The 12376-nt window shown below is 40.8% G+C and overlaps 1 protein-coding gene across 1 annotated transcript; it reads left to right on the top strand.

Annotated features, from left to right (window-relative positions):
- The first annotated feature begins 421 nt into the window (after positions 1-421).
- On the top strand, positions 422-3297 carry LOC148767950 (uncharacterized). The gene is made up of 2 exons (XM_088822706.1): positions 422-1933; positions 1993-3297. The coding sequence occupies exons 1-2, from the start codon at positions 572-574 to the stop codon at positions 3295-3297; spliced, it is 2667 nt and encodes an 888-aa protein (XP_088678832.1). The 5' UTR covers positions 422-571.
- The last annotated feature ends 9079 nt before the right edge of the window (positions 3298-12376 follow it).

Below are 12376 nucleotides of genomic sequence, written 5' to 3'. Positions count from 1 at the left end.
CAAATTCAGTCAAAGTTCAAACGTTAGATCCGAGATTCAAGTCGCAAGACCCTTGGAAAACGTTATTCAAATCCAAAATCAAATCCGGAGAAGATCAAGTGAACGACCCGACTCCGTAAATTCAAGTCAAATATATATTGTTCTAGAGAGAAGAATTAGGGGATTAAAATAGAGATTGTAACCCGCAATTTATTTATTTTAATTCAATAAAATCATCTTTGTTCAATTTTTCTTGTTTGTTTTTATCGCAGATAAGAATTTGTTGTTACAAATTTTGGCACGCCCGGTGGGACCTCTCTACCTCTCATCTCTTCTCTCTCTCGAAGATCCTAGTAGCTGTTCTACGTTCACGATGAAGGCTGCTACTTCAAATTCATCAAGCATGGGTGTAGTTACAAGGAGTGTGGCTAAGAAGCTGCAGACATCCTCCGAGACTAGCTCAACGCCCCAAATCATCGAAAAAGGCTCGTCACCTCTCGTCAACATAGGTGGAGGCGTGGAAGGATCTAGAGGAGAAGCTTCATCATCCACGTCCCTTTCAGCATCAAACTACTCTGAGGTGGCTCCCGTCATGACGACACATGCTACGACCATGGAGGAGCAGATGGCGATCTTGACCAAGGCCATTGAAGGGCTAACAAAGCACATTCAAGAACAAGACTCCCAAATCGCGATGTTGCGAAACAAGGTTGACGGTAGTCACGACATGGGAAAACAAGGCGAAAATCACACTTCTACAAGGCGACATCCAATCGAAAGGGAGAAGAGCCCGGCTGAAGAATTTCAGATTTCATCAGAGGGGTTGATTCCTATAGACCAATTGAAGGAGTTCATCATGGGGACTATCAAGGACAAATTCAATGAGGGTTCAAAATCGTCGTCAACATACACCAAGCCATACACTCTAAGAGTAGACGACTTGAAGATGCCAATCGGTTACCAACCTCCGAAATTTCAGCTATTTGATGGCAAGGGCAATCCAAAACAGCATGTGGCACATTTTGTTGAAACTTGTAACAATGCCGGGACTTTCGGAGACTATCTCGTTAAACAATTCGTCCGATCATTGAAGGGGAATGCTTTCGATTGGTATACGGACCTAGAACCGAACTCAATTGACAGTTGGAGTCAGATGGAACAAGAATTTTTGAATCGCTTCTACAGCACCCGAAGAACAGTGAGCATGATCGAGCTCACAAACTCTCGCCAGTGGAAAGAAGAGGCCGTCATTGACTATATTAACCGCTGGAGGAATTTAAGCCTGAATTGCAAGGACCGATTGTCAGAGGCTTCAGCTATCGAGATGTGCATTCAAGGAATGCAATGGGGACTCCGATATATCCTACAAGGGATTCAACCTAAGAGTTTTGAAGAGTTGGCCACTAGAGCGCACGACATGGAGTTGAGCATTATGGCTAGTGGAGTTGAGGGACCACCAATTCAAGAGCCTCGACAGTCGAAAGAAAAACAAGACTTTCGGAAGGGGGGTAGAGTTTTCTCTAAGACCTCAAGTAAAGAATCTTTGACAGTGAATGCAACCCCTATCAAATTTCAAGGAAAAATGAACGGAAACAATGAGGAAAAACAAGATTTTTCTCAAGAAAGAAGAGAAAGAAGACTTACCCTCAAAGAAATGCAAGCAAGGGAGTACCCGTTCCTCGACACTGACGTGGCTGGAATATTTGACGATTTGCTAAGTTTAAAACTTATCGAGTTGCCTGAAATGAAGCGCCCCGAAGAAGCTAGCAAGACCGATGACCCAAAATACTGCAAGTATCATCGTTTGGTCGGGCACCCAATTCATGATTGCTTCGTATTCAAAGATAAAATTATGCAGCTAGCTCGCCAAGGAAAGATATCACTTGAAGAGATCAGCGCCAATACAAACTTTACTGTCAGCAGTTTTGAGTCCCTTGACATGACGACAACGAACGTACACGAAGGAGATAATGATCGTATTAACATCTCATGCAACACGATATTGAAAGGGAGATCGCTGCTAGTGGAACAACTCCGTCTTCAAATGAAGTTTGTACCGTGATTGATAAATGCATGTCAACAATGACTTTCGCTGATGAAGATTTACTTCTTGGTTCCAAACCACACAATAGGCCATTGTTTGTTGCCGGCTACGCTCGTGAGCAGAAGGAGAATAGAATTTTAATCGATGGAGGTTCTGCAGTCAATATTTTGCCGTTGCACACTTTAAAGGAATTGGGAATCTCCACGGAGGAGCTCAAAACTAGTCGCTTGATGATCCAAGGATTTAATCAAGAAGGACAAAGGGCCCTTGGTATCATAAGGATAGAGTTGTTAATGGATGATATGTTGTCCACTGCATTTTTCCATGTCATTGATGCAAGAACCTCATATCGCATTCTTCTCGGGCGACCTTGGATACATGAGAATAGTGTGGTTCCTTCTTCTTGGCACCAATGTTTCAAGTATTGTCGAGACGGAGTAGTTAAAATAATACTCGCCGATGATAAACCGTTCACCGAGGCAGAAGCCCACTTTGCCGATGCTAAGTACTATCTTGATGATGAGAAAACGGTAAATGCCAAAGAAATTCTACCAGTTGAAGAACCTAACCGAAGAAATAATCAAGACAAGGCTCCTTTAGCGTGTGAGGCTTTGAAAGATTTGATGTTTCCCCTAACACCAATTGACGAGAAGCGATCAACTTCTCAACCACCTAAAGGATTTGTTCATCCTACAGAAGGAACCCAAGAAGAATGCGAAGAATTCTCCGAGTCCCAAATGACAAAATGTTTTGGCCCAAAAGCTTATAAACTCTTAGTGAAATCCGGTTACAACCCATGCGAAGATTCTACACTGGGAAGGCTTCCTGCCGAAGTTGTTGGCGAAAGAATGCATGGCCTCAATACTACTCAGATAATGTTGAAAGAAAAGGGACATGCTATTCAATGTCCTCGAGTTGGTCTTGGATTTGTTCCACAAAAGCCAATTCGTATTGCTATCAATAGAGCTACCAGTAATTACATAATCGAAGACGAATTCTCATCAACAGACGATTTTCTTGAAAGTGGAACAAAAGTGAGAAGGACATCCGTCTTTGATAGGCTTACTCCATCTGTCTTCGATAGACTTGCGCCATCCGTCTTTGATAGACTTGGACCACTTAGAGAGTGGGGGCATAAGAAAGGCGACAAACGAGGGTTTGATAGACTTACACCATCCGTTTTTGATAGGCTTGGACCACTTAGAAAGTGGGGGCATAACAGAAGCAACAAGCAAGAGTTGGGTGTCTCTAATACTAAAATCACCAAAACATGAAGGATTCGAAGTTCGATTCCATCTCGCATGAAACGGCGTACTTATTTGACCATATCATGTGGTGAAGAGTTGAAGGCTAAAATGCGAACTGTCGTCTTTACAAAAATCCAAGACGACGAGGAAGATGACAGAGAAAGTGTGGCATCATCGTATCATATCACGTTAAGTGAGATAGACGTGATGGAGGAAGAAGACGCTGAAACTGCTCCACCCGAGCTTGAAGAAGGAGTCAAAGCCACGATCGATGAGTTAAAGGAAATAAATTTAGGAGACACAGAGATTCCTCGACCAATCTACATTAGCACCTTATTGACTATGAATGAAGAGGAGACTTATGTTGAATTGTTGCACGAGTTCAAGGATGTGTTCGCATGGTCTTATAAAGAAATGCCCGGATTGGACCCAAAAGTGGCAATACATCATCTCTCCGTGAAGAAAGGAGCTCGCCCTGTGAAGCAAGGCCAACGTAGATTTAGACCTGAATTAGTACCTGCAATTGAGGCTGAAGTGAACATACTTATTGAGGTTGGTTTCATTCGAGAAGTCAAATACCCAACATGGATTTCAAGTATCGTCCCTGTTAGAAAGAAGAATGGACAAATTCGTGTGTGTGTTGACTTTAGAGATTTGAACGAAGCATGCGCTAAGGACGACTTTCCAATGCCAATAGCCGAACTAATGATTGATGCTACTACGGGCCACGAAGCATTATCATTTATAGATGGGTCGTCCGGATACAATCAAATACGAATGGCGCCGAAAGACGAAAATTAACAGCCTTTCGCACTCCTAAGGGCATCTATTGCTATAAAGTGAGGCCGTTTGGCTTGAAAAATGCTGGTGCTACTTACCAAAGAGCCATGCAGAAAATATTCGATGACATGCTCCATAAAGATGTTGAATGTTATGTGGATGACTTGGTGGTTAAATCCAAAAGAAGGGAAGATCATCTCCAAAATTTGAGAAAAGTCTTCGAGCGCTTGAGAAGGTACCAATTGAAGATGAATCCGTTGAAATGTGCATTTGGTGTTACTTCGGGGAAGTTTCTTGGATTCGTAGTTCGTCATCGAGGCATAGAAATCGAACAAGCCAAGATTGATGCAATTTTAAAGATTCGCGAGCCTAGGAACATTCATGAGCTCAAAAGTTTGCAAGGAAAGTTGGCATACCTAAGAAGGTTCATTTCAAACTTAGCCGGTCGATGTCAACCATTCAGCCGACTTATGACGAAAGATGTTCCCTTTGAATGGGATGAAGCTTGCACCAGTGCCTTCGAAAGCATAAAATCGTATTTAACGAAGCCTCCTGTGTTGATTGCACCAGTGCCCGGACGATCGTTAATTCTCTATATCGCTGCTCAAGAACGATCTGTCGGAGCTTTACTAGCGCAGGTGAATGATGATGGAAAAGAGAGCGCCTTATACTACTTGAGTAGAACAATGACACCAAATGAATTGAACTATTCGCCAATCGAAAAGACATGCTTAGCGCTCATTTTTGCAATTCAAAAGTTGAAGCATTATTTTCAAGCGCATGTTGTCCGCCTAATCTCAAGGATGAATCCTCTAAAGTATGTCATGTCAAAACCCGTCCTATCCGACAGACTTGCAAGGTGGTACCTACAATTGCAGCAGTTTGAGATAACATATATTCCACAAAAGGCTGTGAAAGGGCAAGTCCTAGCCGATTTCTTGGCAGATCATCCTATCCCTGCAGAGTGGGAGTTATCCGATGATCTACCCGATGAAGATGTTCTTGTGATTGAAGCTAGTCCTCCTTGGAAAATGTACTTTGATGGAGCTTCTCACAGAGAAGGAGCGGGCGCCGGAGTAGTATTTGTCACATCCAACGGCGAAGTGTTGCCTCACTCTTTTACCTTAACACAAAATTGCTCTAACAATGTTGCTGAATATCAAGCTCTTATCCTTGGGCTAGAAATGGCAGTTGATATAAAGCAACTAAATTTGGAGGTATATGGAGACTCCAAGTTGGTGATCAATCAGATACTCGGATCGTACGAAGTAAAGAAGCTCGATTTACTCCCTTATGTGGATTATGCTAAAAGACTTATCGGATGCCTTGGTGATGTGATGATAGAGCATGTGCCAAGAAAAGATAACAAGCAAGCAGATGCATTGGCAAAACTTGCTTCTACTTTAGCCATGCCCGAAGACGGAAATCATATACCAATTTTCAAGAGGTGGGTCGTACCACCAATCTTTGAACATGAAGAAATTGAAGAAGACGAAACTCGAGTGGTTTACGTGTTTGAAGTCGAGAAAGAAGATTGGCGTCAATCATTTGTGGATTATTTAAAGTACGAAAAGTTGCCTAATGATCCACGTCAAAGAGTTGATATACGACGTCGTGCGGCTCGTTTCATCTACTACAAAGATACACTTTACAGACGTTCATTTGATGGAGTCTTCTTGAGATGTTTAGGTGATGACGAAGCCGTTCAAGCCATGGAAGAACCTCATTCCGGAATTTGCGGTGCCCATCAGTCAGGACCCAAATTACATTTCCGAATAAAAAGAATGGGTTATTATTGGCCATCTATGGTAAAGGATTGCATGGAGTATGCCCAAAAATGTCAACCTTGTCAATTTCATGCAAACTTCATTCATCAACCGCCGGAGCCATTACACCCTACTGTTGCCTCATGGCCCTTTGATGCTTGGGGTTTGGATGTGGTTGGACCTATGACAAAGTCATCCGCTGGACATCTCTATATCTTGGCAGCAACAGACTACTTTTCCAAATGGGCTGAAGCAGTACCTCTTCGAGAAGTAAAGAAGGAGAACGTTGCCGATTTCATCCGCATCAACATCATCTACCGTTACGGAGTTCCTCGATATGTGATCACAGACAACGGAAAGCCATTCTGCAACGGTGTGATGGATAAACTTTGTGAAAAGTTTGGCTTCAGGCAAAGAAAGTCTTCAATGTACAACGCTGCCGCCAATGGACTCGCCAAGGCCTTCAACAAGACTTTATGTAATTTGCTGAAGAAAGTGATCGCCAAGTCAAAACGCGATTGGCACGACAAGATGGGAGAAGCTTTATGGGCTTATAGAACAACGTATAGAACACCTACTCAAGCCACTCCATATGCGTTGGTGTACGGTGTGGAAGCAGTCTTGCCTCTTGAAAAACAAATTCCATCATTGAGGATAGCTATACAAGAAGAACTCACTCAAGAAGAAAATGCCCGTTTGCGTCTTGTAGAATTGGAAGCCCTTGACGAGAAAAGATTAGAGGCACAACAAAGTATTGAATTCTACCAAGCTCGTCTTTCTAGGGCGTTTAACAAGAAGGTGCGGCCAAGATCGTTTCAAGTTGGAGATTTAGTACTTGCCGTAAGAAGGCCCATCATCGTCACTCACAAAACGGGGAATAAATTTACTTCAAAGTGGGATGGTCCTTATGTCGTCAAAGATGCATACACAAATGGAGCGTACAAGTTGGTTGCCGAAGATGGTTTAAGAATTGGTCCGATAAATGGAAAGTTCTTGAAGCGGTACTATGCATGAAGCGGAGGAGAAGGCTCCTGGCCCGCATGAGTTGAAACTGTGCACGGCTAAAAAAAAAAAAAAAAAAAAAAAAAAAAAAAATCTATCTTTTTTCTTTGAACTACGTTATGACTTGATCCCATTCGGGGTACGTAGGCAGCTTGGATATTCTCTAAGTTCAGTCCTTTCCCTAAAAAAAAAAATCTATCTTTTTTTTTTCTTTGAACTACGTTATGACTTGATCCCATTCGGGGTACGTAGGCAGCTTGGATATTCTCTAAGTTCAGTCCTTTCCCTAAAAAAAAAAAATCTATCTTTTTTTTCTTTGAACTACGTTATGACTTGATCCCATTCGGGGTACGTAGGCAGCTTAGATATTCTCTAAGTTCAGTCCTTTCCCTAAAAAAAAAAAAAATCTATCTTTTCTTCTTTGAACTACGTTATGACTTGATCCCATTCGGGGTACGTAGGCAGCTTGGATATTCTCTAAGTTCAGTCGTCTCCTAAAACAAAAAAAATAAAATAAAAAATAAATAAATAAAAAAATCTATTTTTTTTCTTTGAACTACGTTATGACTTGATCCCATTCGGGGTACGTAGGCAGCTTGGATATTCTCTAAGTTCAGCCCTCTCCTAAAAAAAAAAAAAAAAAATAATCTATCTTTTTTTCTTTGAACTACGTTATGACTTGATCCCATTCGGGGTACGTAGGCGGCTTGGATATTCTCTAAGTTCAGTCCTTTCCTAAAAAAAAAAAAAAAAAAAAATTCTATTTTTTTTTTTTTTTCTTTGAACTCCGTTATGACTTGATCCCATTCGGGGTACGTAGGCAGCTTAGATATTCTCTAAGTTCAGTCATTTCCTAAAAAAAAAATAATAATAAATAAAAAAAAAAAAAAAAATTCTATCTCTCTTTCCTTTGAACTACGTTATGACTTGAGCTTATTCAAGGAACCTCATAGAACTCGGATAAAGAGACGCTCATAAGATATTCTTCGGTGCATCAAAATTCCCCACGTTTTAAATATTATCTTCCCACCTCATTAAATCAGAATCACCGACAAATTCAAGGGTATCTCCCCGCTAGATAACAAAGAGCTAAAAGTATTTATCTCTCATAAATAAAAGGCATAGAAAAGGAAAGCAAGCTGCTTGAAAACGAAAAGACGGTAACAACCTTAAAGAGCAATCAATCTGTGGAAAGCTTCGTGTGAAGAGAGCAATGGCCTTGAAGAGAATTCAACCCAACGAGTCCACGGTACAACATGGGAAGACGACGAAAGATTTGATAGCATAAGAGATAAAAGCCTCGAACAAAATAATTAGTCTACGTCGGCAAAAGTGGTGAGTCATCTATCTGCCGCTTGTGATGAGTCGTCAAAACATTGAAATATTTGCACAAAGAAGCTCGCTAGTGGATGTGACATACCTTGGAACATTTGCACAAAGAAGCTCGTTGTGGTGATGCGCCAAACTTTGGAATAATCGCAAGCAGAAGCTCTCTTGTGGTGAGGCATCGAACTTTGAAATATTTGCACGGAGAAGCTCGCTTGCCGTGATACGCCAAACTTTGGAAAGTCTCAAGAGGACGCTCGCTTGTGGTGAGGCATCAAACTTTGAGATAGTCGCAAGAAGAAGCTCGCTTGTGGTGAGGCATCAAACTTTGAGATAGTCGCAAGAAGAAGCTCGCTTGTGGTGAGGCGTCAAACCTTGGAATATTTGAACGAAGAAACTCGCTTGTGGTGATGCGCCAAACTTTGGAATAATCGCAAGCAGAAGCTCTCTTGTGGTGAGGCATCGAACTTTGAAATATTTGCACGGAGAAGCTCGCTTGTGGTGATACGCCAAACTTTGGAAAGTCTCGAGAGGACGCTCGCTTGTGGTGAGGCATCAAACTTTGAGATCGTCACAAGAAGAAGCTCGCTTGTGGTGAGGCGTCAAACCTTGGAATATTTGAACGAAGAAACTCGCTTGTGGTGAGGCATCAAACTCGGAAATATTTGCATGAAGAAGCTCGCTTGCCGTGATACGCCAAACTTTGGAAAGTCTCGAGAGGACGCTCGCTTGTGGTGAGGCATCAAACTTTGAGATAGTCGCAAGAAGAAGCTCGCTTGTGGTGAGGCGTCAAACCTTGGAATATTTGAACGAAGAAACTCGCTTGTGGTGATGCGCCAAACTTTGGAATAGTCGCAAGAGGAAGCTCGCTTGTGGTGAGGAGTCGAACTGTGAAATATTTGCACGAAGAGACTTGCTTGCGGAGGGCATGAATAATCAAAAGTGTGCCTTCATCAGCGGGTTGATGCTCGAATAGCCAATTTTTTAGAAAGTACCTATGCTTGTCCCCAAGAATCACCTGGCCGTTGAGCTGCCTGTGCTTGTCTTCGAAAATCACCGACTGTTGAGAGCCACAAAACAAGTATCTACCCTTGAAGTAAAACCATCGCAAAACCTGTCAAAACAATTCAAAAGAAAGAGCGATTAGTTTGACGAAAAGAAGGGTTCAATAAATTCAATGGAGAATTCGAAGGAAGCACCAGCAAAAAAAAGGGTAAATAAAAAATATATATGTTTATGTATATATAAAAAAAAAATCAAGAGACAAGGTGAAGAGGATGCTCGAAATTCTGTAAACAAGAAAAACTAGATGGCTGATGAATGATAAGATGAGAGCACGGGCACCTCCTTTTATAAGCTGCGAAAAGACAAATCCTAATGGTATTAGGATTAGGAATTATCCAATTGCAAGGATTTGTAGTGCATGTTTGAATTAAAGAATCCTTTTGCATGTATATGAGAGATGACGTAGAGAAACTTCTTCTATTGTTTTTTTTGCCCCACTTGGAGTTTGTAGAATCGGAGTATTGTACATGAAGGGTTGTTGTCCAATGGGAATTCTTATGCATGAAGAGTTCTTGTTCAAATTGTCTAATTGCAATTGAAGTTGCATTCCAAGTCTCTCTCGTCATATTTGGTTTCGAGTGGGACCAGTTGCTTTTATATATATATATATATATATATATATATATATATATATATATATATATATATATATATATATATATATATATATATATATATATATATATATATATATATATATATATAAAAGACAAAAACATGATTCCCTACAAAGAGGCGTATACATGTGTTTATTCAATGATTTTCTTTTTGAGGCCGATTTCATTAAAAAAAAAGAAATCGGGTCTAAGTTTAATCCACTCTGATTTCAAAAAGGACCCATGGAATCAAAATAGCAAAGGGTCGTGTCTATGAGAATACCGAATTATGTTTAGAAATGAAAGCTCCAAACTATTCGTGACTTATTCACTTCAAGATGCATCGTCCGTGACTTATTAAATTGCTAATTTCCATAGAGCCGAGTGATTTTTAATCAAGTGGCAAATATGTAATTATGCATATAAAGTCATATATATTATATATTAAATATCAATTATATGTTTTTTATTTTAATATTAGGAATTAAATAAATTCCTAATTTAAATAGATAATTGATTTTAAATATATATATATATATTGACCAATAGGATTATTTCTTCTCTTCCAAGTTACAAGAGATAAATATCAATTTAATTCGGGCCAATCAAATCGCGCCACATCATTAGTAAGGCCCATCAAGGACTCTTATTCTACCATTATAAATAGGGATCCTCCCTTCACAATTCAAGGACACAACTGAAGGAGCAGAAACCGTAGGAGCAAAATTCTCTCTACAATTCAAGAAGCAAGGAAGAAGAATTCGTAGGAGGTAAGATTCTCTCTCTACATTCAAAGTGTTCTTCGTCAAATTCAAAGGTGTTCTTGAGCAAATTCAAGGCGTTCTTCATCAAATCCGGCGTTCGATCCGAGATAACGGTGCCAAACCTTCGGATTAACGTTAATCAATTCAAGTCAAGATCATTGGAAGATTGAAGGGCCAAATCCATCAAGAATTTCAAGATCTTCAAGTCAAATTCAGTCAAAGTTCAAACGTTAGATCCGAGATTCAAGTCGCAAGACCCTTGGAAAACGTTATTCAAATCCAAAATCAAATCCGGAGAAGATCAAGTGAACGACCCGACTCCGTAAATTCAAGTCAAATATATATTTTTCTAGAGAGAAGAATCAGGGGATTAAAATAGAGATTGTAACCCGCAATTTATTTATTTTAATTCAATAAAATCATCTTTGTTCAATTTTTCTTGTTTGTTTTTATCGCAGATAAGAATTTGTTGTTACAGGGTGTCCTAAGATAAGGGGAATATTTTCATCTTCCTCTATGTCTAGTACTAGAAAATCGGCCGGGAGTATAAACTTATCTACCTTGACCAATACATCCTCCACTATACCTAAAGGGTGAGTAAAAGATCTATCGGTTAGCTGCAAGGTCACGGAAGTGGGCTTAATTTCTCCTAAATTCAATTTCTCATAAATTGATAAACGTTAAATTTACGCTCGCCCCTTGATCACACAACGCCCGCCCAAAATACCTAGTACCTATTGTGCATGGAATGGTACAACTGCCCGGATCTCTAAGCTTCGGTGGAATTTTATTTGCAAGGATAGCACTACTTTGCTCATTGAGGTCTACGATTGCTGCACACTCCGAAAGCCTCATCTTCTTCGATACAAGTTCCTTTATAAACTTAACCCAATTCGGCATATGCTTAAGTGCCTCAACAAAAGGAATATTAACATGCAACTTTTTAAGATAATCCAAAAATAACTGAAATTGCATATCAAGCTTAGAGTTTTGAAAACGTTGAGGGAAAGGTACCTTGGGAGTAGGTTCACTTACTGTGATCTTTGTGTTGCTTGGCCCGACCTCGGTTTTTTCCTTGGACTCATCTACAATAGGCGGTGGTGCAACGGACGTTTTAAGACCTTCCTCTAATTGCCTCCCATTTCGCAAACTTACTGCATTGCACTGCTCGATGTTGCTCGTTCGAGGATCTTCCGTATTCGACGGCACTGCTCCCAACGGCCTCGCGTTTAGTTGGGTTGCAAGTTGCCCCATCTGTGTCTCCAAATTTCGATTGGAATCCGGGAGCTAGCCTTTGTCCTTGCTGATTTCCTCCCCATCCAAAGTTGGGGTGATCTTTCCATCCCGGATTATAAGTGTTGGAGTACGGGTTCCTCTGTTGTCGGTTGGTGTCATTCACGTAATTTAGAGACTCCGTTTCTTCTAAGCATCGGTCGGGACCTTGGACTGCATGGACTTGCTAAGTCTGCAAAGCTGCTACTTGCTTTGATAGCTTTTCTAACTGGGCGGTGATTGCGGTGACCCCGTCTAACTCTAAAATTCCTCCCGTCTTATTGGCTCCGCTATTTGACCGGTCCGATGCCCGCATGTATTTGTTCCTTGCAATCCACTCCAAAAGTTCGTAAGCTTCGTCATATGTCAAGCTCATGTACATACCGCCAGCTGCTGAATCGAGCACCGTTATTGAATTATCTTGCAATCCATCATAAAATATTTGAAGTTGCCGCCACTCTTGAAGACCGTGATTCGGGCATCTCCGAATAAGTTTTTTGAACCGCTCCCACGTCTCGAATAATGCTTCACCGGC

This window comes from Erythranthe guttata, chromosome 9 (genome assembly GCF_056151865.1).
Source record: "Erythranthe guttata isolate IM_541 chromosome 9, IM_541, whole genome shotgun sequence".
In the NCBI taxonomy this organism is placed as follows: domain Eukaryota; kingdom Viridiplantae; phylum Streptophyta; class Magnoliopsida; order Lamiales; family Phrymaceae; genus Erythranthe; species Erythranthe guttata.
Note: the sequence above shows the minus strand (reverse complement) of the source record. Positions and strands in the feature narration are given on the sequence as shown.